This window comes from Arvicola amphibius, chromosome 6, assembly GCF_903992535.2.
Source record: "Arvicola amphibius chromosome 6, mArvAmp1.2, whole genome shotgun sequence".
NCBI lineage: Eukaryota > Metazoa > Chordata > Mammalia > Rodentia > Cricetidae > Arvicola > Arvicola amphibius.
The window spans coordinates 127,773,066-127,799,008 of NC_052052.2; the positions used below are offsets into that span (position 1 = coordinate 127,773,066).

The 25,943-nt window shown below is 37.6% G+C and overlaps 1 protein-coding gene across 1 annotated transcript in view; it reads left to right on the top strand.

Moving 5' to 3' along the window:
* LOC119816093 (prolactin-5A1-like) overlaps positions 1 to 14,381 on the top strand; it is a 35,992-nt gene extending 21,611 nt beyond the window's left edge. The window contains exons 2-5 of the mRNA XM_038332382.1: positions 10,897 to 11,072; positions 12,496 to 12,603; positions 13,216 to 13,410; positions 14,193 to 14,381. Coding sequence (XP_038188310.1) covers positions 10,897 to 11,072; positions 12,496 to 12,603; positions 13,216 to 13,410; positions 14,193 to 14,381 — 668 coding nt within the window. The remainder of the gene's footprint in view (positions 1 to 10,896; positions 11,073 to 12,495; positions 12,604 to 13,215; positions 13,411 to 14,192) is intronic.
* The last annotated feature ends 11,562 nt before the right edge of the window (positions 14,382 to 25,943 follow it).

The window sequence follows — 25,943 nt, forward strand, 5'->3', positions numbered from 1 at the left end:
CACAATACTTCCATGTGAATTAAAACATTTTTTGAAGCATTTTACTGTTGTTGCAAAAATATATATATATATTAAATCTATGGTCTTTTGATGGTCCCTTCACAAAATCCTACCTTCCTAGTCCTTTTATCTCTGAGAATTCCCTCTAAATTAGTGTTTTTATGAGTCGCATCATCTAGTATAGTAGTCAACATTATTAATAGCAGGCTAGCTGGAGACTGATAGTCCTGATCACTGAAGTAGCAATCATGATGCAGAAGACAAAGCTGATGACTGATGCTGGCAATGTCTCACAAAATCAGCATATACCATCCAGCCCCTATCCTGCATTTCTTAAATATCCTAAACAGTTCGTAATAGTAGCTTTCAAGAACTAGAACTTTATATACTTTTAAAATGAGTTACATAGGTACAGTACCTTGAACAAGAGTAGAAACTGTACATTGTAACAAAAAATCTTAAATTTATATTAATATAAAAAAATCATAACAATGCAAATATTTGACTAGTAGCTGCTTTTTATTTTAAAAGTAGATTCAATGATATGTCCTTTTATCCTATCATTCCTTGCATCCCTTTTCTTTCTTTTTATCCCCAACCCTCCATTTTTAAACACTAAACAGAAGAGAAACAAATATAGAGGAAAGAAAAAGAAAGCGATCGATCTCTGAATCTCATTTCCTATTCTTAGCTTTTTTTTTCCCTGACCATGAATAAAATAAGTTATAACCAACCCCCTAAATGATGATGTACATCCATAACTCACCAAATGACCAAACACAACCCACCCAACCTCTCGGGAATGTTAGTGTCATGTTCTTAAAATTACTTCCTGTTGTTTGGTGGCAATGGCATCTTTAGGGAACCCAGAGAAAATTGGGATAATTGCCAAGTCCTGAGAGAGACAGCTGTATGTCCTTTCTCTGTGTAGTAAGAAAGTACAGAGCTTAGCTGAAGTCCTGGCTGCAAAGGTCTATGAGACTGGACCATCTTAGCCAACCACTTTGAAATTGTCCTGAGCAAATTTTTTTTTTTTTTTTTTTTTTGGTTTTTTCGAGACAGGGTTTCTCTGCAGCTTTTTAGAGCCTGTCCTGGAACTAGCTCTTGTAGACCAGGCTGGTCTCGAACTCACAGAGATCCGCCTGCCTCTGCCTCCCGAGTGCTGGAATTAAAGGCATGCGCCACCACTGCCTGGCTACCTGAGCAAATTTTTAAGGAAGCAACAATGGAGGCATTCTATGGAGCTGGATCACCTGGGATATTTGTTTTGTCTTCTCTGATGTCTGGTCCTTTGGTTCTGAAAGCACACAAATTTTAAAGGTAACATACATATCTGTATTAGCACGGGTATAGAATGTGTGGTGTGCACAAGTGAGCTAAAAATGATAGTCTTCTCTATGTTTGAGAAGGTAAAAGGCATCTGTCAATCTTATAAATCTATTTGGACCGCATAACCAAAATGTCATGAGGACTCCACAGTCAAGATTTATCATGTCTCATCCAGTCTTGGAGATGTTCCCATGTGAGGGATCAGCATATACAACACATGTCTGGTAGCTTTTTTTGGTTTCTTTCTTCATGTCTACAGCCAAAATTTTTCAGGATATCTCTCTCTAAAATCTGATCTTTATTAATTTTTAAATAACCCATAGCTTTTTGTTTCCTGTGGAAACAAAGGCAAAAATACCCACACCCCTGCAATGCAACAAAATTTCCTGACTTTCATTCTGAAGTTAAGGCATCCTTCAAAAACATAGACTGGTTTAATTCAGCAGTTTTATCTACTATCCAATGTCTCTCAGTAACCGTTGTATTCTGTTCATTAGTATTTTTAAAAATTAAATTAGGTAGAGCACTATATAGGGTCCAAAAGTGATATATGATGATATTTCTAATCCTTTTATGACTTATTCTGTTTATATAACTTTACTCCCTCTTTACAGATTTCACTTCATTATTTTAAGCTATTTTAATGACTGTTTATACTCATTTTTTCCTTTCTTCAGCACCTAAGCACATTTTCAGGCATATTGTACATGTTTAGAGGTTTTCTTGGTCTATACCTGGCTTTCTGTGTGCCTGCAGTCTTTCTATGTTCATGTAAACCAGTCTGTAAATGTCCAGGCTACCTGCTGCAATTGGCCTGACAAGAAGGGGAGGTCAAACACAGCAAGCACTTCCAAGCTTGCCTGCTAGGAAGCTGTGTCCAACTCTTTGTCTGGAACTTTTCTCAGATTTCTCAGGCCCTGTGCTTAGATATACATGTCCCATATTGGATGCTAAATAGAGTAGGTCTTTCTTTGGACCACCAACCCCCAAATAATGGCAAAGAGACTTCTTATTATGAAAGCTTGCCTTAGCTGAGGCTTTCACCAAACTAGTTCTTAAAACGTAAATTAATCTATTTATATTAGCTTACCTCTTGCCGAGTGGTTCATTACTTCTCCTCTCTACTGTATGCCCAACTTCCTCCATGTCTGCCTGGCAAATGTCTCGCACTTCAGTTTCCTTCACAGAGTTCCTATCTCTGCTGGAAGTTCCACCTATCCTCTTCTACTTACCTATTGGCTATTCAGCTCTTTATTAAACCAATGAGAAGTTTCCATAGGCAGGCATGGCTAAACAGAGACACATCTTCACACAATATACAAAAGGATTGTCCCAATACTACGGTGTGTGAAAGCCACAGCTTTTAGTGCTTTAGCTGCCCTTGAGTTCCTGATGATTTCCTCCATTCAGGTCCATGTCCTCTCACTTGGAAATACACTACCACTTTCCTTTTCATTACTTATTATGTTTGTAAAAATTTAAATCATAGACATATTAGGTTTTCATAAGGCATGCATCTTCAAAGAAGATTTGCTTTTGTTAATGTTAATTCCCACCCCTTTATAGGCAGAGGCTGCTTGTTCATTCCCAGCTGCCCAGAACTGAAATAATCACACACACACAAAAAAACTATATTAATTAAATCACTGCTTGGCCTATTAGCTCTCGCTTCTTATTCGCTAGCTCTTACATCCTAAACTAACCCGTCTCCATTAATATGTGCATCACCATGAGGTCGCGGTCTACCGGCAGTTTCAGCAGGCTCCAGCGGGGCTCTGTCTCTGGCAGCAGCTATGTGGCTTCTCCCTGATTCTGCCTACTCACTCTATAAAGATCTCTTCCAGCCTGGCTATATCCTATTAAGTCATTGCCCAAGAGCAGCTGCTTTATTAAAACCAATAAAAGCAGCACATATAGAGAAGGACTTCCCATACCACCCTTTTTGCTAGGAAATAACCTTGACCTACATCTCCCACTACCTCCATAGTCTCCTCTCCAATTTTGTATCACATGTGCCCTTTAAACTGCTTCCCTTCCTCAACTTCTCTTTGTCCAGTCTCAAAGTCTCCTTTATAACTTCACACTCTACAACCACATTCACCTTTCCACTTATTCATGTGCATTGTAAGTACGATATTTACATAGAAGAAAAATGTGAAATATTTGTCTTTTTGGGTTAAGGTCACCTTATTTAACTTGCTGCTCCTGCAAATTTTATGATTTCTCTTTTCTTTATCACTGAATAAAGTTCCACTGTGTCCACATGGCATAATTTCAAATAAACAGTCTAAGTTTCTACTGCAATTGTGGGTTCAACTCCTTGTATGGAGAGTACACTACAAATCTTGGTATTTGCTGAATTAATTCACAACCGAAATTTATCTAGGTGGAAGTTTTTGGCATTTGAACATAAGAGATGTATGGTTGTTATCGCCCAGTCTATTTGATCTAGCTGCTGAGGGCCTCGAGGAGGACTCCAGGAGTCTGGTTTTATAACATAAAGCTATTTCATAGGAAAACACAGTGGAGAAACAACCCAACTAACGTTAAAAGTAATGAGAGCATCTCCTCTTGGGGGTGTTTATGGGAACTATTTGTACTTGTACTCACTAGAGTTACTATGGATACGAAGAAATGCCATGACGAATAAAGCAAGTTGGAGAGAAAAGTTTATTTGAATTATCATAGTCCATCGATAAAGGAAGTCAGTGGAGGAACTCAAGCAGGGCAGGAACCTGGAGGCAGGAAGTGATGCAAAAGCCATGGAGGATTGTTGCTTACTAGTTTATTCAGCCTACATCAGTGATTCTCAACCTTCCTAACTTTGCTTTCCTTTAATATAAATCCTTATGTTGTGGTGACTTCAGCTATGAAATTGTTTTTGCCTTACTTCATAACTCTAATGTTGCTGTTATGAATCATAATATAAATATCTTTGTTTTCCAATGGTCTTTGACAACTCCTGTGAAAGGGTCATTCAACTCCCAAAGGGGTCATGGCCCACAGGTTGAGAACCACTGGCCTATTTTCTTCTAGAACCCAGGACCAAACATCCCAAGGATGACACCACCCAAAATGAGTTGGGTCCTTCCTCATCAATCATTAAGAAAATGTCCTAAAGGCTTGAACATGTGGAGCCTGAACTTATGGAAGCATTTTTTCTATTGAGGTTTTATCCTCTCAGATGACTTGTTTGATATAAAGCTAGCCAGCACAACTCTATATCTTGAACTCCCCATCCCTAGGTGCTGGGACTTCTCTAGAATTGTAGAAGAGATAGCTGTTCAATTAGTGACACTTTTGCTAGATATCTTCAAGATGTAGTTCACACAACTGACTAAGCACTTATAGCAAGGACCCTTGACTTTGCCTTTAAGAACTTTCATGAATAAGTCCATTTCAATCCATCCCTAGAATTCAAAAATTTAGCTGACTAATATCCTAGTAGCTATTTCTTTTTGTTATTATTTTTATTAACTTATTGTAAGATAAATTTATTATTTTCATGCCTAAAAATCAATTGTTCAGAAATAAGCCTAAGAGAAATATTTAAATTCAAGCCATGAAGTTATTTTTAATGATTTGCTTCATTTTCTTTATTTTGTCAGTCTTCCTAGAGGATTATAAGCTCTACTGACTTTTCTCTTCTGAGACCCAACCTGTGGTTTCGCTATTTTCAGATTCCTATATTCAGTTTTACTGATTTTTAGTAATGTTTCGATTTCCTTCTATTTTCTCTCTGGTTTCTAATTTACTCTCATTTTATTAGATTACAGTATGGAATGTTGACATTCACCCAGTGCCATTAAGTGCTACAAATTTCCCTCTCAGGACAGCATTAGCTTTTCACTGAATACTTTGAAATTTTATTCACTTTTGTATTTCTTATTTCCTTTCAGATTATGTTGTTACCTATGTCTTATGTGTTTGATTTACTCAGTCTTGGAGATTTCCTTGTTGATCTGAGGCTATTGATTTCTGCTTTTCTTGTACCATAACACAGATTGTGTATGACTTTAATCTGTTTAATTTGTTGCAGCCCCAATGACATTTGATCAGATCCACATTTAAAACTGCAGTCCCCGTTGACATTCAAGGGTCTTTCCTCTCTGACAGCCTGTTATCCAGTCCTGTGGCCCAAAGGTATTCATCAGTAGCCACCATCTGCTAGAAGTGCCTAGGGCTGTGTGAGCAATATTGACCCTTCCGGTTCCCATTTCCACCCACAGCACAAGATTCCTTTGCTGCTCAAATACTAAAGCAAAACTTGTGTATTCCCATGCAGTGTTCCCCTTGAATAGTCTTACTTAAGGGGAGAACTGCTTACAGTGTACTCTCTGAAGAGCTGTGATGAACTCCTTAACCCTATGACAAAGTAAATCCTTTCAGCTCCTCTGCTCCTTTCCCACATCTCTTAACCAATGCCAATCTCCTTTCTGTGACGTTGGTTGGTAACTGACAACATCCAGGACAAGATCAAACTTTTTCCCCATTTCTAGTCATTGATGCTCATTGCTTCCAGTGATTTTTCGAGTAACCATAAAATAGAGTATATCAGGTGTCATCATTCAACAAGACTCAAGTATCTCACACATCTATAGGGACCAACCAAATCTGTACTTGAAAATTGGGTACCTGGGTACCCTATAAGGACCTTCTTCTACGGAGGTCAACTTGATATGGAACTTACTGAGATGGTTCCCACTCAACAAGTTTTTCATCTACAGTAACTAGGGTAGTGATAAATACTACTTCCTTTTTGATCCCTCTAATAAACTGTTTTTCTGAGTGGAAGATCTTCTAAAACAATTGTTTTCAACCCTTGGGTCATAACCCCTTTGTAAGCTCCATACCTCCAAAATTATTTATGATTCATAACAGTAGTAAAATTAGTTACGAAGTAGCATTGAAAATAATTTTATGATTGGGGGTTACCACAACAAGAGAAATGTATTAAAGGGTCACAGTATTGGTGACGTCCAGAATCACTGCTCTGGAAACTCAGTGCCATAGGATCTGGTTCTCTGCCTTGCTGTTATGTAGAAACTCTGGCCTGATCTCAATGCATAACTTGTCTCATTGTCAGTGAGTGACCCTCTTTGTCATGATTTTGCTTCTCTCATTCCACCATGACTGCCTTAGAACTTTACAAACCCAAGTTACTTGCAGGTCTCAATAACACAACCCTACTAAAACCACTTGTGTACCTAAGTTCCGACATCAATGGCCCATCTGGAAAGGACAGGAAAAAAATAGGTTTGTAAAATACTATAGAAATCATTATAGGAAAAAAATTGCAAGAATTTTGATGTCATCAAATGAGAGTTTATCTGAAAATACTGACAGAGGAGCAGATGAAATGCTTATGGGTTTCAGATGTGTTGTGAGTTTTGTGAGGCACAGTTTACTGAAGGGAAGAAGAGGTGCTACTGATTGGCACTGGACCTGCAGTTGTGAAGGGTTCTCCTGGGTTTGGAATCACCTCCTTGTGTTGACTAACAGAATTGCCAGTATGTTTCTCATCTGTTTAAGATGCTATAAAGACAATATAAAATTACAGATTTCTTAGTGCCCTATTGTGAAAAAGTGCAACTGCTGAATGAATACTTAATTTAAAATTAATTCACAGCAATATCAAAATTAACTGAAAGAATCAGACAGTAAGAGATAAGCATGAGTGAGAACAATTAAAGTATTTAGGTTGTCATGTGACCATAAGATGATTTATATGATACAGTGGTCACATCTCCACTGCAAACACCTTCACTGGGTGAATGAGGTGTTGGTACACATGATGTGTACCAAAGTTGGAGAATTTCTTTGAGAGGGTCAACTGTAAGTTGAACTTAGCACATGACCAAAATGAAGCCGTTACAGAGCCAGCCTGGAGCAGATCAGGTACCCAGAGCCAGTCAAATGAGGGAATGTAGCAAGTGCTATGAGCACCATCACCTACTTAATTTAATCCTGCCTAAAGCAGGATGTCTGAGTCTCACCAGCTGCTTGGCCCCTTTGAGATGCCAAAGGATGAGGAAGCCAAATGACTTGAGAATAATACTGTATTCTCAAGAGCTAATTAAGTAGCGACTCACACACAACCTGTTGATGATACTTAGAGGAAATTGTTGTAAACTCAATGGAATATTTTCACACATTTATAAACCTTATTGTTGTTTCTAGGATAGCCCTGAAGCTGAATTACAAAATTAATTTCCCTTGTGTTAAGAAGGTAGCAGTAAATCTTCATAGACCATGCCTATCCCATCTGAAAATTAGCATTATATGATGAGATGCTTTTTGTCCTGATTGTTTAGCCAGTGAGGCCTCAAAGGCTCTCCATAAGGCATGTTCTCTGATGTTACATACATCAAAACCAAATGAGATAAACCTGCTGATGAAGATATAATAGGCTCTTGTTTCAGGGTATGGATAAATAAGGCTGGGCCTGAGCTAGAAACTCCCAATGTGCCTGCTGACTTGATAATTCCAAATATATGTAGAATACTGGAGTGAAGTATTAATAAATGACTTGATAGGCTGTATATTAACACAATAATCAATCTAAGCAAAACTTATAATGGCTATTTCAATAGTGGCCCCACATTCACGGTGCAACCAACTAACCACATTCTGACTTGGGTTAAGACTTGTTCAAAATGGGAACCCATGTTTTGTATTCTAAGCCATGCCAAAAATCTATGGCTGAGAATGTTCTAGCCTTGACGGATTGGAAGACTTTCATTGCTATTTTGATAAATAGATGTGGTATGCCTATGAACTTTTCAAAAATACATTTATACCACATGTGACTGTTGCTGTTAACCTTGTAGCAAAGACCAATTCTATAGTGGTTGGTTGTTACTGAGAGAAAATTATATCAATTAAAATAGTGATATTATATTATCATTACTGTGGCATGGTGGCCCAATGCTCATAAAGGAAATAAAATAAAGTTTGTCACCCATCTTATTTATAGGGAAATATTGCTGAAGAGTTGACAGAAGACTGTAAGAGCCTGAGGGAAAAGACGAAGTGTTAGGAAATTGCTACATTCCTCTGGAGTGACATCTGGGAGTGATGATCCCACTGTGATAAAACTGAAGGCTAACTGAGTGTAGAAATAAGGCAAACAATACAGATGAAGCTAGGGCTTTCGTTATGGCGATGAGACTGTCAACACTCCCTGAGGAGTCAGCATCATGGGACCCTCACCTGGGATTCCACATATCATTTCTTTCCACAGTCCATCTCTGCAGACCTTTGGGAGTGGTCTGATGGACTATATAGGTGGTGGAAAGTTCATTGAAGGCAGGATTCGGGTGACGTGGCCTTCTTCAGTTGGTATCCACACTGCAGTGGTTTCTCAGAGATGTGGCTGTGTTTGTCACATCGCCGCTTCTGTGAGTATTTCTCCACTTATGCTCCTCCAAGCTGAATGAATTCATAACTTTACACTAAACTACGCATGAATGAAATGCTTTCTTGGTTTCCTGTAGTATTTTAGGAAAAATTTATAATCTTCATTATAAAAAGCACAAGACACAGTACACTCTTCCATCAACAGTTCAGTAAAGAACCTTCTGTGCTCCAGAGAATGTAGCAGTTTCTATGGTTTGTGTTGTCTCGATTGGAGTGAACAGAACAAGGTATTTGTATTACCAGTATCTCTTGAGTAGAAACACAATCTCCAATGCTCAGGACAGCCTCTGGACAAGAAATGGTCCATCTTAATATGGGAAATTATCTGGAATGAGAACACATGAATGAATAGGTACAATTTGTTACAATTCCAGGATGAAACAGGTATCCTTTTCTGGTTCCAGGTCACTGCTCTGGACCGACTGACTTCAACCTATTGAAACTTTCAGTTCTCAGCCTAATATAGACAACAGTAGCAGATGTGTGTCTTATACTCTCCTGAGAAATTGGCTCAAACCAAATGATTTTGTAAAATATAAAGTGCCATGTATTGGCCTTTATATTTTTTATCATATATTAAGAAAGCTGAACGAGTACATGTATGTATGTAATAACAATAAATGAGAAAATAGACCATGACCTTGAAAGAGAGCAAGAAAGGGTAAATGGGAAAGTTTGAGGGAAGGAATATGAAAGGGAATTGATATACACACATTATAACTTCGAAAAGTAATAGGAATAGAAATAACTGAATTTGTAACAACTAAGAAATTTATGAAATTTGAAACAAAAGAGTAACATATCTAGACTGATAATATCTCTTCAATGAGAAATAGAAGATTGTGTGTGTGTGTACATGTGCACGTGTATATCTGTCTGTGTGTATTTACCAAGTATAAATTAACTTATGAAAACATATGTTTTTTGAAAATTGAGATGTTAATTTTGACAAGAGTTTAATTTTATACTTAAAAGGGTTGGTTAACTAACATTCACACTGAATAACCTTTCTAATTTTTTTAATTCTTTGGAGTATTTAAGATTAGATGTTTCCCACACCATAATCTTAATGATTCCCTCCTTTTACTTTGGACATTTCAAATTGCTTCCATCAAAGGTTCTGTTAAACTTGGATTCTAAGATTCACAGGTTTTTGCATCATTTTGGGTTTTTGTTTTGGGAGAGGCTTTTCTCATTTGTTGAGGTTTTTTGCACATTTTCATTTTCATGGGTAGCATTTGTGTTATGTGTGTTTGTATTCATATTCTCAGGCATGGGTGTGATCCTTGGGGCTAGAGGTTTATGTCAGAAATCAGCTTCAATTGATCTACCTTATTCATTGAGGCATCTCGGGTGTAATCACAACTTACCCATAAGGTTAGTTTTCTATGGTATCCTCTATTTCTGCCCTTTAAGAAATTGGATTTACCAAGGGCCTCGATCCACCAGGCATTTAATTAGATTCTGAGAATTGTAATTTCAATCTTCATACCTTATGGAAGAATTTTAAATACTATGCTCCAACTGGTCCTCATATTTTTTATTTCTGAAAATTCTCTTTGATTATATCACTAAGGTTTATAAGGTCTTTTTGGCCAGGCAGTGAAGTACACACCTTTAATCCCAGCACTTGGGAGGCAGAGACAAGAGGATCTTTCTGACTTTGAGGTCAGCCTGGTCTACAAAGTGAGTTCCAGGACAGCCAGGGCTACACAGAGGGACCATGTCTCAAAAAAATAAAATAAAATAATTAAAATTTTAAAGAAGAAAGGAAGGAAGAAAGAAAGGGAGGGAGGGAGGGAGGGAGGGAGGAAGGGAGGGAGGAAGAATATAGTACATACTTGATCTTTCCTCATGAAAGAACAAATAGCTAATGTTTTAGAGGTCTATCACCTGATGGGATCAGCACAGGTCATTGTCACAAGTCTGAAAGTTGACTTGATCAGAGTAGAGGTCTTAGCACCTGTCTGATCTTGTCATGAAGGGTATGTATTGAGATGATTTTCATAGTGGATGATGTTTGTTCTCCCAATTTGGCTCAAATGTACTAATCCATACAAAAGAGGGGCTAGACAAGGCTTCCCCAGACAGCATAACGTGTAACTTCCCTTGGAAAAACCACATAAGTGATTTCTTTCTTCGTGCCAGGGGATCTCCTGCTGCCGCTCTTGTCAAGCATGCTTCTGTGGGAGAATGCAGCTTGTGTGCCCATGTGTGAAGCAGTAAACGGGCAATGCCAGTTGACGCTCGAGTACTTGTTTAATCAAGCTCGTGGCTTGTCTAAGAACACAAAGCTCCTCACTTCGGAAATGCTCAATGAGTTCGTAAGTACCTCACCTACGGTCGGCTTCTCCCAAGAGGAGCTTTCCCAACAGTATCTGTGTGGTACTGCAGCTCAGCAGAGAAGCACCGTGGTCCAAACATTATATAACACCATCTCCATAGGCACAAGAAACCCTCTGACACTGAGACAGAACCAGAAGAATGGAACAGTTCAGTGAAATCTTTAAGTTTAAGGGGGGAAGTCTAAGTGGGTTTTTTTCTCTATAAGAAATTTCTATATTTTAAATTATTTTTAATTAAAAGTTTTCTACGTGGGACAGAAAACCCTATAATGTTTGACTGAAAAGAATTTCTACCTTATTTTTGAGGGTGCTGGGTGCCAGTCCCCATCAGCATTTTTCACTTAGTGCACAGCAGATACCCAATAAGGCACAATGGCTTGTAGGGGAAGGCTAAAATTAAGAACAGTTACAATTAGAGAAATAACACTGGAAGGAGAAAATCAATAATGATGATAGCAATAATTATAGCTTCTCAGCAATCCCCAAACTTGGGAGACATTGTAAAGCATGAGTTTACCATTTTGAAGGAAACATTTTAACAGCTGTAAATAGGCTCCGCCTTCTGGATGAAAAGGCTTTGCTCCCGCTAAGTCAGTTAAGGTGGTAACAATAGACAAGAACATCAAACAATATGGAACGTACAGCATAGGCCTCTCGCATGTGTAATAAACACATTCATATAGTTCTACTTAATCACTAGAAATTTTTTCATTCTGCAATCTTGACTGACAACCTTCCAACTTGTTAGGAACCCTAGTGGGTCATTAATCTTTACAATTTTGCTCACTATAAAATTCAAATACAGGTATTTTAAATAATATATTTAACAAAATATAATTTCAATAAATTATGATAATAGGAAACATTGAGTATATTATTTTTATTTTAGTTTTTCATTGTATGGTATTTCTGAATTTTATGCATGAGTTTTCCAATGACTGATTATATTATAATCATCAAATTACAGTTTGAATTTTTAAGTAAATTCTATCGTCAAGGTGTACAGACTCAGTGATAACAAGTAACAGGAAGCTGAGGGTCACAAGCACAGATCCACACTCACTGTGCCAATGATATTCCAGGAAAGAGCATCGTTAAAACACCAAGTGTTTTGTAGTTATGTTTTTTTTCTTTCTTTCAAATAACAACTTTTTAGAAAGCATGTGAAAGCAAAAGAATGGTAAATCAGAGAAGTCAATAGGCTTCCAGGGTAGTTGGAAGAGTGATATTACTGATCTGATTCACTAACTATACCAACGCATCATTTTCCTCATTCCTAAATTTAAATATTTTTATATAGTGCTCATCCTTTAAAAGTGAACATAGACCAAATGCATTAATGTACTACTCATGGATTTATTGGCTCACTTCTCCAAATCACTAATGTTCTCATCATTTCCAGGACAAAGAGTATGCTAAAGGTCCCGGGATCCAGGACAAAATTCCCCTGCTATGCTACAATTATTCCCTCCCTGTTCCAGATAAGACAACAGAAGACCAAGAGATTCAGGTGAGGCCTTGGTGTCAGTTTCTCATCGAATCAATTGAAGCAGGGGCCCCAGCTCTGTCAAGTTGCGGGTCATTACAGGAAAAAGGAAGGAAATAGAGCAATCCATGGGGAAAGCTTACAATTCCCTTCGGATGTTGCTGCCTTCTCTTTGGGTTTTACATCTTGGGAAATACTGTAAGTGCTTCACAGGAGGCAAATATGGCATCTGGTGCAAGGCTGACCCATTATGCAACCTGTTAATAGTAACTATGACACCCTCCCATCCTATTCCTTTACATAACCAACCTTAATCTATCAAGTTGAATGCACCACACATATATTTTGTGCTCTTTGATGATTTTATAGATTGGCTATGCACATTCTGCACATCTGCTTCACATATCTGTAACTGTAAACATACGGGAAAGTGAAGGAAGAGATTATCTTTAAAAAGTAAAGGAAGAGAAAATAGATTAAGATCTAGTCCATGTCTAGACACTCACAGACCACTGTACTAACACTAGTGCTAATGATCCTCAAAGCATTGCATAACACAAGCGACATTGTATCACATGCAATTCAACCTGCAGTTTTTCATACACTTTAATGTGATGTGCAACTGTTTTTGCCTAGTCTGAGGTCCTCCTGAAAGAGACCATAGGTGTGTTGACTGTCTGGAACAACACCCTGAGGCATGTAGTAACAGATTTTGCTGATCTGGAGTCAATCGCCGGTGTTGGTGCTTTCATTTCTAAAATCAGAGAGGCAGTTTCAAAATTAACAAGACTCGCAGGACTACTAAAGGAAGTCAAGTCATTACTCAACCTGGTAAGATCCCGCCTTTTACTACTTTGCTTTTCTCATTCGTGAAAGCTGCCACCCTGGTAGAGACAAACACGGTTGAAGTATGTCTCCTGGGAGAGTGACCTAGACAGCCTCCTGCCTGAGGGGTTGCTGGCAACTCCAACTTTCTCAAAGGTGTTTCACTCAACACCTCACAGCCAGGGCTTTCAGGAGATAGGGATTTCTCCTCACAGTAATTTGGACAGTGCCCTTCCTGGACAGAGTGAACGTCTCTTGAGATTTCAGGAGATCTCACACCATCACTGGTCTGTCTGCATGTTAACCACCAAGAACAGTCCACGTCATTTCTGTGGCTTGGTTTCCAGATATTAGCTGCTGGGTAGATTTGATTGAAAGCAGGAAGAAGAAATAGTGAACTAATAAAATCAATATGCACAAATGGTACCGCAGAGACAACACCAAAGATACAGGAAAGGTCATTCTTGGGAAAGCTAACACTAATTCCTTTATTGTCCTTCACTCAGACCCACATCTACAGTCAAGTAGCAACTTCTATCTATGTTTGTAGGGACATATTCCATCTAGGACCGGCTGCATGTCCAAAATATATGTGGGAGATCTTGCGTCTAGTTTCCAGATAACTAACAGATCTACGGCGGCCTCTTCTAGACTCATGAAAATCCATATTTTGGGCTAAAGATTTTCTTTCCTAATTTTTTCCCAAATCTTTATTCAACACCTAAAAGCACAACAGAATGATAATTGTTAACATTACAATTGATAAGTGCTTATCATTTCATGACTAGATTCGTCTTGAATTTGAGGAAGATGAAGACAACCTTGCCACGGATGGACTGCCATCCTTGCATCTGTTAGACAATCCTTCTCATCTATTTTTCTACCATGTCCTCCTTGGCTGCCTGAATTACAATGCAGAAAGGATTGCCATTCATGTCAATATCTTGAAATGTCAAATGGTCCCCAGAAAATGCTAAGTCTGCATTCTATCTACTTTGAAATGCTCAGAAACAGAGCAATGCTATAGTGACTCATCCCTCCAAACATTTTTGTTCAATTTATGCCTTTTCAATGTGTACTGATGAATTTTGGGGCTATTAAAAACTAATGCTTTAAAAAATATCACATCTGAAAACATTAATTTGTAAATGTTCCTTTTGTCTATTTACTAGCAAACATATCAAAAGCATTGAGATATTCCTATCAAAATTTGCTGTTAGTAATGTTTTCTGGAAAACAAGATACAATCCAAACAGATCTAGAATCACTGTAAGTTAATGCAAGTCAAGTGAATAGAATTGAAGAGGGACGTATTTTTCTAGCAATAACATGGAACCCCTGGGATACTTTATGACAACCAGCACCCACTAACACGAGCCAATTTTTACACTGTACTGAGAAAAAAACTACAATCATAATGCACTTCAATATCCCTTGTTTCCAAATAAAAATAAAAATATTGTCAATCTAGAAAGTTCTTGGAGCCAAAGAAATAATAGCTCTAAGTATCTGCAAGGACTGTCTTCAGGCATACTCCTCTGAATTCTCATCTGCTCAGTATCATCTTCAATAAAGCCACAAGTTATCTTTCCCTGGGGTCTAGCAAGGCTTCTCCAGCCTAATTTTCACTTCCTCTGGACACTGTTTAGTACTTTCCCCTCATGCTCTGATGCTTCTAGTTGCTTCCAATTCTGACATTGTTATACCAGTGGAAATCCGGAACTGCTCACGCTACTGCCCTTGACAGAGTATTTCTTATGAGACACTATCACAACTGGATGGAAGATTAGAAGAAATGGGCAATTCTTACAGCATAGTCTTATGGTGTGAGAGCATTAAAAGCTCTCAACTGAATTCCCTATTAGTGGCAGGTACCTCGCTCATAGAACTTATTAGTGAGTAAATAAGATTATTACAAATTGGCATCCCCCACTCCTCACCGCTGCTGTTTGCAACCTCCTATAGGCTCTGCTTGCTATCCCATTGCTATAAAAACCAAAGTGGCTCAAAGTTTATCTGCCAACTGATTCAGAGGAATCTCATAAATCATAAGCACTCACTTCACAGCCACAAATCTGCATGCCGCTGACCTCTCCATTAGGTTTCTAACACTTTCTCTTTTTCTCTTGTTCAGATGGACACAGCATAGATCAGAAAGTCAAATTCATTATAGCTAATTTTCCCGAAGAGTGAAGTGCAATTCTTCCCTTGATTTTAGTCCCATGTAATTTTCTTTATTAGCAATCAGCCTGCCCGTATACACAGATTTTCTCATCGAGGTCACAAACTATAGCACCCATACTCTCTGCTACCATCCCTCATAGTCCATGTCCTGTGTGTGGAAAAGCATTATGGGTGGGGATTTTGCAGCCCATTAACTGCCGTCAAAGCAAGGGAGAGGCTGATTTTAATGCCGGACATCCTTGAAAGTGGAAATGTCGGGCTGTCTTTCTACAACAAAGAACTTCTGGAAAGAGAAGAAAGGAAAAAAAAGATGACAAGACCTAAAATGTATGAAAGACAGGATGTGGAGTCATCATTTGATTTCCAAACTCAGGGAAACCTAAATCTTTTGCTATTTTTATTTATTTATTTATTTATTTATTTATTTTTGGTTTTTCGAGACAGGGTTTCTCTGTGGCTTTGGAGCCTGTCCTGGAACTAGCTCTTGTAGACCAGGCTAGTCTCGAACTCACAGAGATCCTCCTGCCTCTGCCTCCCGAGTGCTGGGATTAAAGGCATGCACCACCACCGCCTGGCTTCTTTTGCTATTTTTAAACTTAATGTCAGATACCATCTCATCTTCTCCTTTACTTCCCTTCTCCCTTGCTTTCCTGATAATTTTGATTAAACTCAAACATTCTTTCCCTCAATCTGTTGAAGTACGATAGTTCTAGGGCAAGTAACACTAGATGATTATGTATATAGATATTCAAAAAAATCTACCGTATTCCAAAATTGCCAGACTTGCAGGAATATTGTCCAGGAAGAAGACCTTCTTCCCTCAGATCTAGTGTTGCTTTTGCTCTCAATCATGTTCCTGCCTTTGACTGAAATGACTTAAATATTTCTGTCCAGTGCCATACTATAAACTAATCTCTGACCTCTTCGGTGTCTGTAAAATGTCATCGTTCTGCTATAATTCAGCCTGTGACCATCAAAGCTGGGAGAGTTGGTGGGAGTCATGGATGTTTTATATCAAAGTTACTTATTTTCCAAAGCACAATGCATATATTTCCCAGTTAACTTATTTCCTAATAACTTATACATATTTCCCAAACAGAGGATGGTAACTTATCAGCAGGGAAATTTGACAATACAATTTTATAAAATGCAATTTCAAGAGTGTTTTGAACAAGCATGGATACTAGACCCGGGTCAATCACTGAGGAAGTGAGGTTGGAAAGGCTTCTGTTAACAGAGACATTTCACTGAAATCAAGGTTTCAGGGGAGTCTAGTACAGATATTAGTGTTTTGTAGAGTCAATGAGCAGTAGTAAAGGACTATGACAACAAGGACCTACGCGTACAGAGAGTCTCCTTCCGTCTCCTTCTTTTTCCTTCCTCCTCCTTATTCTTTCGATTTCAATATAAGATAAAATTTCAATGAAACATCCTTCCATAGCCAGAATAGCATCAGTGCTACCAAAACAAGACAGAATGAAAACAAATGTAGAAATTTATAATTTGCATAAAGTACCAAATCCTCCCTTGTGGGCATCTTAAAGACCAAGACTGAGCTTTAAAAATCTGTTCTCCAGGACTCTCAGCTGAACTTTTGAGAAAGGGTTTCAAGAAATGCCCATGGTAATTCTAACATTGGTAAAATAGGTGGCGCTAAATAAAGGATCCGTGACTCAGTGGTTCTAAAATTGTTAAGCTGGGTGGTGCTAAATGAAGGAACAGTGACTCAAAGCACAGCAGGGAGGTTACTGAACCTGAGACCAGTGCTCTTCCAGCAGTGCATGGTCATGGATGATTGAGAGGTTTTTAAAGGTGTGATACAATCCTGATAGATGAGTGTAGGAAGGAAGCAGATCTACTAATCCATCTAGTATTATTTTATATCAGTGAATCCCACAACTTCAGCCAAAAAGACTGAGGTTTTAATACAAGTAGTTTGATAAGCAATTATCAGGTATCAATAGTCATGTTTTTAAGCACACACACTATTTTGCTATAAATATTACTATGAGATAATAGTTTGGAAATCTCTGGTAGAAAACATTTTGAACTGCATGAATAATCATTTGATTTTAGAGACTGTGCTCTTTCTGTGATGCAGAAATAAAACAAGATATTTTAGAGTAAGGAAGCAAAATAGCTACACTTTTAGACAGAAAATACTAATCTGGTTTTGATGGATATGGGGATATGAATCTGGAAGAAAGAATCCAGAGACAAGTTGGTATACCACATTGGCATTCTCAAATAAATTTTAAAGATATAGTACTTATGTAGAAATCAGCATTCCATGTCTCTATGACATTGTGCTATATAGAATAGTCAAGCATATCTCAGAAAATGAGACTAGAAGAAAGGAATAAATAATAAGAAAATTCAAGAGAAGAAATGCTCATTAGCCAATTAATTTTATGAACAATTGCACATGAACTTGGTTTTCAAGTATGGCACTGACTTTTGTGACCACTTTCTCCATCACAAAAGTGAGAAGAGTCAAGTGGCAGTACCAAACTCTGCAGTCTTTCAGAATCAAAGTTTTCGACTGTATTGTGATTGCCACTTGTCCCTTTCAACATCTGAATAAAAATACATTGTAAACAACAGTAAAAGAGTAAAACAATATGAAATAAAAGCCACAGAAGCAGCCCTCAGTGGACTCTGCTTTCCAGTAACTGTAGTCCACTTTCCAAAGACTTTGTTTCAGTGTGAGTCTGAATTATATGCCCAAAACCTAATGTTTAGTGTCTTAATCACCACCCGGTGATGCTGCTTAAAGTTGCTGAAAATTAAAAAGGTGAAACTAGGAAGGAGGATGTTACATTTCTGAGGATGTACTTTGAATGGGAACTGGGATAATACTTAAGGAGTCTCTCCCTCCCTCTCTCTACCTCTCTCTCTCTCTCTTTCCCTTCATTCTTTCCTCCCTCCCTCCTTTCCTCCACCCCATATCTACTCACCACTCTCCCTGTTCCCTTCAACCTCTTTTTAAAACTAGCATGGTATGAGCAGGCCTCTTCACCAACCCCACATCTGACAAAGGGCTGATCTCCAAAATGTATAAAGAACTCAATAAACTAGGCATCAAAATACAAAATAATCCAATTTAAAAATGGGGTACAGATATAAACAAAAAATTCTCAACAGAAGGATCTGGAATGGCAAAATACACTTAAAGAATTGCTCAACATCCTTAATCATCAGGAAAATGCAAATCAAAATGACTCCTAGGTACCATCTTACTCGTGTCAGAAGGACTAAGACCAAAAACACTAATGACAGCTTATGTTGGCTAAGATGTGGAATAAAGGGAACACTTCTCCACTGCTGGTGGGAGTACAAACTTGTACAGTCACTTTGGAAATCAATTTGGAAGTTTCTCAGAAAATTGGGAATCAATCTACCTAAAGACCCAGCTATAACAACCTTGGGCATATACCCAATGAATGCTCAATCATACCACAAGGATACTTGCTTAAATATGTTCATAGCAGCAGTATTCATAATAGCCAGAACTGGAAACAAACTAGATACTCCTCAACTAGATAATGGATAAGGAAAATGTAAAAAAAAAAAAAAAAAACAATGACTTTATGAAATTTGTAGGTAAATGGATGAAACTAGAAAAAATAGCCTTCTGAGTGATGTAGCACAAACCCAGAAAGACAAACATGACATGTATTCACTCATAGTGGATATTAGGTAAAAAGTATAGATAACCAACCTATAATCCTCCACAGTCCCAGAGAGGCTAGATGACAAAGAGGGCCCAAGGAAGGATTCATAAATTTACCTGGTAAGAGGAAATAGAAGAGATATCCTAGATAAACTAGAAATTGAGTAGGGGTAAGGGGGCAATGGGGATGTGAGGGAGTGGGTTGGGTGTGCTGGGCTCAGGAAGTGGATTGGGGTGGGACAGAGGGGGAGAGTAATAAAAGATATGAAATACTATAATATAGTTAAAATGAAAAATTATTGCTAAAGTAGAATTGCAATTGAATGGTGCCTGAATCTTTTGCATTTCCTGATAATGAAACCTTGGTAGAAAAATAAGTTTCTCCAGCAGCTTTCCAAAATGCTCAGAAGGCAGCCAATATGCCTCTCTGCGTGAAAACTCCCACAACAATCATAGGCTCCTTCAACAGCAGACACACCAGGGAGAACAAAAGGCTAAAAGACATTTAGAGAACAAGTCACCACAGCACTCTACCACTGAGTGGCATGCGCAGCCAGTACACCTATGCTTAAGAATCATTCAAAGAAGCAGTAAGAAAGGGTTTATTTAGAAGAAAACACAGATTCACTGCTGTATTCTAGGAGGCATGTAAGGAAGCATGGAAACAAAGTAGTCCATGAAACAGAAAAGGAAGAAATCCCAACAAACTCATTCTATGAGGCCAACAAAAACAGGTGTTCAACAAGAAGAGCAACTTATACATTATTTCTCTGATGAGCATATATGCAAGTTTTCTGTATAGTACTGCTAGTGCTACCCAAATGCACCAACACATTTTAAAAATGGTCATTGGTCATGTTCATGTTAGTCTCATTCTGGGAAGATAAAGATGGTTCAACATGTGCTAATCAATTGAAGCCATACACCACATAAACAGATCCAGAAACCAAAATCGGATGATCATTTCAATAGGTGTAGAAAAGCCACAGCAGAAGGTAGAACCTGTTTTCATGATAAAAATCCTGAAGAAACTAGAAATATAAGTATCATATTTCAACATAAGAAAGGTAAGGTAACACGTGAGAAACCTGCAACCAGCATTATACAAAAATGACAAAGTCACAGAAAACCCTTCCCCTAAATTTATGAGAAAAAAAAAGATGTCACTTTATCTGTATGATACTTAAAGTCTTGGATAGGGCATAAAGCAAGAGATCAAAATACAATATTTATAAACAGAAAACAAAGAAATCAAATTATCTATATTTCTATAATATGATTCTATATTTAAAAGACTCTTAGTACTCCCCCAAATAAACACTCTCTGCAATATTTCAAGATACAAAAATCAATATACAAAAAGCAACATCTATTGTATATACCAGTAATAAACTTCCTGAGAAAAAATAAAGAAGAAAAATAGCTCTTAAGGGAACCATCTAATCAAGTAGGTGCAAGACATCAACAAGAATAATTTTAAAACACTAAAGGAAAAATTATGGAAGGTGAAAAGAATTCCCATTTCCACTGATTGGCACAATTCATATGGTGAAAATGACTAAATTATCATTAAGTATTTACAGATTTAGTGCAATCCTCATCAAAATTCCAATCACATTCTTCAGCAACAAAAAATCTGAAATTAATATGAGAAAACAAGGATTCCAAATACCAAGAGTAATTCTAAAGATTATGAACAGCCCAAGACGTAATATAATATCTGATTTCTATTGAACTTACAAAGCATGAATAACAAAAGCATCATGTTACTGACATACAAATAGACACATAAACCAATGAAATAGAGCTAAAGTCCAGAAGTAACTCCGTCTAGCTTCAGTCCCCTGATTTTGACAAAGGTTCCAAAAGCATCCTTTGATGGAAAGGAGATCATTAGTAAACAGTACTCAGAAGTCTGGACATTCAGATTAGAAGACAAAAAATACAGCCATTCATAACCAGGCACGAAAATAAACCCAAAATAGGTTACAATGTTAAAAGTTAATGTGGACCTGGAAAGTTGAAACTGCCAGAGGTTAACAAAAGGAGAACTCTTCAAGACACAGATGAGCGCTTTCTGAAGAGAAATTGAATATTGGCATGAATATAAAGAAACAGCCACCTTCATACACTGGGGGTAGATGTGAACTGGTACAGCCATTATGGAAACCAGAGTGCAAACAAACTTCTCAAACCACTTTAAACTCTCATAAGATCCAACTGTGCTGTTCCTCGGTAACTAGAGAAGGAGGAAGAGTTAGCACAGTGAAGACACAATGTGTACTGATGCTTCCTACCACACTGTTCTTAACAGCCAAGATAAGCACGAGTCTAGATTTCCACCAATAAAGAAAGGAAATGCGATGGGTGTGTGCACATGTGTATATGCATACACCATGGAGCTTCCTTCAGCTGTGAAGTTAATGGAATAATGCCCTTTCTAAGAAAATGGATAGAACTGGAGATCATTAGGTTAAGTAAATAGGCCAGATTCATCAAGCCAAATATCTGTTGTGTGCAAAATCTAGACTAGTAAACATACATTTTAAAAATCAATATATATGATATAAAAGCAGAATTGCAACTTAGGGAAATAAGTCTAAAAAGGGAACTATGGGAGGAAGAAGAAGGCAATCAGAAGACAGAGATCACATCTCCTCCCATACATGAAAACCAGATTTAAATGTAAGATTATGGAGATTCCCCTTCGGACTACTGTTAGGATATCAAGAGTAGTCATGTAAGCTACAGAGATGACTTAGAAAGCTATGAGGCCTAATGACCTGAATCAACTCCCTGGGTTCCACTTAGTGAAATGAGAGAATTGACTCCCCAAAATTGTTTTTTTGACCTCATATGTACTCTGTAGTTAATGCATGTACACACATGTATGCACATGTGCACATGGGCATGCACTGAGTAAAATAAATAGAAGTGTAAAACAAATGATATAACAATTCTGTCTAGGATCTCTCAACAGAACATAGATTTACTATTGCCCATATTTATAAAAATTACACTAATGATCTTCAAAAGCCTGTTCAAACACATGAAAGCAGATAAATTTCCTAAGCATACAAGAATCCCAGTTCTGTGAATTCCTAATCCACAGTGCAATATGGTCATTACCCCTCTATCCAAGCTACTATCCAAGCTTCCAACAGTGGAGATTATTTATTTCATATTGCTTTGTAATGATAAGTGAAGCAAGATGAGTCCACGGGGTTTTCTTTCCACAAATGTGGAAATAAAGATTAAACCAAAATCTGAAACACAAATTCAAAACAGGACATTATAGAAGAACTAATAAAATGAGTGCTCTGCTACAAAACATTTATATGGTTATATGAATTTTCTCATCATATAAGCAAATAAGCATACATCAAATTGTTAAAACAAACCTTCAAACTGACAGGCATTTCCAATGGGCCTTCTTAAAAATTGGTCCTAAGAGCAGAAATAACTCAACTGTAAAAGTTCACCAGGAATTGTATAAATCAAGACTGAACAGCTAGACTACTTCATATGAGAGAAAGATAGTCTAGATACATCATAAGAGTGATCTTTGCGCCGGGCGGTGGTGGCGCACGCCTTTAATCCCAGCACTCGGGAGGCAGAGGCAGGCGGATCTCTGAGTTCGAGACCAGCCTGGTCTACAAGAGCTAGATCCAGGACAGGCTCTAGAAACTACAGGGAAACCCTGTCTCAAAAAACCAAACCAAAAAAAAAAAAAAAAGAGTGATCTTTGCAAAATCAAATATCCCATTTATTTAACAATATATCAATAAGTACTTGCAGATAATGTAGGTGCATAAAGAAGCAAAATAGTAAATACCTACTGCTGAAGAGATTGTAACAGAATATGGATACATAAGGCTGAGAATAAAATAGATACTCCCAATGTGCTGACTAGCATTTATAATGCCAAAATGGAATTTGCTGGATACTGGGGTAGAGTGTCACCAATAGACCTGATCAAACTAATCCAAGAAGATGAATTAATAACAACTATAAAATTTACATTTTATAAAATGCACATAAAAAATTAACATATTAGAACTTGGGCTAAAGAAAACTCAGGTGAGTAAAGAGAAGTGTGTGTGTGTGTGTGTGTGTGTGTGTGTGTGTGTGTAAGTGTGTGCATGTCTTTATCAATATATAATAAATTGAGAGATACAATCATGTTCTATGAAAAACTTCAGGTTAATAAGAATTCTGAAAATATTCTTTTAATTTTACATTTATTTAAATGTTTAATTACCTTTCCTATTGCACAGGATTTATATATTTATTTGTTGCATGAATTTTGGTGCTTTCCCACACTTATATCATAAAGTTTTACCTAGTTTTATGCTTGACATTTCCAATTGCATTTGTAAAATATTCTGTGGAACTAAGTTAGTGAGATATTTTTCTATCACCAGCATAGAATACAAGCACTGAAGTTATAAAGTCCCTTTATATGGTACATGCATGGTGCTTTCCTCTTGAATGCACAAAGTACTGATTTGTTAGAGGGCTGCATCTGTTCATAGGATGGTGAAACCACCACAGATTACTGTCACAGATCTAAAAAGTGATTGTTATACAGAGCAGGGGAATGGGTAAAGACAAACTCTCTGGCCTTGTCTCAAATATCAAGAACAAAGTACTGTTCTGTACAGGTAAGAGTCACACTGCCTACTAACACTGACCCTTGAGACTTGTGATGGGATCTTTGCTGTACAGACACTTGGTGGGAGCCCTCAGGTTTGTGGATGGGACCAATGAAAGACAAAGTCTGCAGTGCTGGTATCCAACCACCACACGTTGCTACTAAGAGGTCTATGGGAAAATGACCCATGGAAACCATTTATTGTGTTCATGAGACTCTCGAATATGTAAAGGAGAGGGTTACTGATTCTTGTGCCTTCTCTTGGGGCTCTTTTATTTTTCTGTTGGTTTGGTTTGTCCAACTTTGTTATGTTTTTTTATTTTATCTTATTATATTTCATTTTGTTATGTTTTGTTTTTATCTCTTAGAAACCTGTTCTTTTCTAATGAGAGGTAGAAAGTGAGTAGATCCATATGAGAGAAGAGGTGGCGAGGAACTATTTTCAGATTACATTGTATGAGAAAAGAATCTATGTTTAATAAAAGAGAAAAAATTGAAAATGCGTGAGTTTTTTAACCAGAGTAACAGACCATGAGGGCACAGTGGTAAGATAGTAATGCCAAACTGAGGCATCATAATTATGAAAGGGCTGCCTTCATTCTTGGTATTAGAGAAATCCAGCAACCATGTGTCTATTCTCATTATTCATAAAGATGAAGCAAATATTGAACTGATATCTAGAAGCACATTCTTTTTGGAGTGACATTTTGCTCAGTCTAGATATAGAATCAGGAGCCTTCGTCTTGCCTTGAAGTGAAGTGTCAGAGTTTCTTGACTCCCCGTGGGAAGCCTTACCCTTTCTGAGGAGTGGATAATGAGGTGAGGTGGGGGGAAGGTAGGGGAAGCAAGAGGAGGGGAGGGAATGGGGATGGGGATATCTATGTAAAATAAGAAGAGGTTGTATTAAAAATTGTTAATAAAAGAAGAAATGAATAAATAAATTTTAAAAAGATGAAGCAAACACATCAACTGTTCTGTTCTTGTCACATTAGGGACAAAAATGTACATATTTTAAATGCTGAGTAAAAAAAATACATCTCATAGAATGATAATTTTATAGCCAAAAATGAGCTATAAGTTCTGAAAACATTGAACTGCTAAGGTGGAAAGTCCCTCTGTATATGTGTTGCTTTTATTGATTAATGAATAAGGCCTGTGACAGGGCAGAATAGAGCTAGGCAGGAAAAATAAACTGAATGCTGGGAGATACCATGTAGCTGCTGCAGGAGACAGATGCCAGACACTGGATGGAACCTCACTGGTAGGCCACAACCACGTGGCCTATTAATACACAGATTAATAGAAATGGGTTAATTTAAATTGTAAGAGCTAGATGGAAATATGCTTAAGCTATTATCTAAACAGTATTACAAATAATATAGTTTCTGTGTGATTATTTTGGATCTGGGCAGTTGGGAACAAATGAGCAGCCTCTAACAACAGATTAGCATCCAATGTGGCCAACTAAATTCACTTAATACCTGAGCTGTGAAGTTTAATGACTTTAAAAATACTCAGTAGGAATTATTGTTTGCTGCAAGTATTTGTAATGTTCAGAGCGACTTCTGGGGACAATTCCAAATGCAGAATGCCACCTGCATTTGTCTAACTATCTATCTGTGCAAAGATAATGATGGACCTACAAGAGCACAGGGCAAGAGGTTTAATTCCCACTCCATTTACACAGAACCAAATTATGCAGAGAGTGCCAGGTGTAAACAAAGTTTTCCTACACAGGACTACTTCTTTTAGCCATACCAGAGAGGTTTACTTCAAGTAAGCCCTCCTTTTATTTAACAGGGACACTACTGCTCTTCCTCCTATTAAGCCTGCTTCTGTGGGAGAACACAGTCTCCAAGATTCTGTGCCACAGAAACTCTGTCTACTGTCAGCAGACACCTGGGGAACTGTTTGGCTTCTCAACTCTCCAATCCACCTACATCTAAAGTCAGGAATTTCTACTGAATTTGTAAGTATCTCTTTTATTTTTTCCCTAAAGGGGCCTTCACCATAGCTCAACAAGAATCA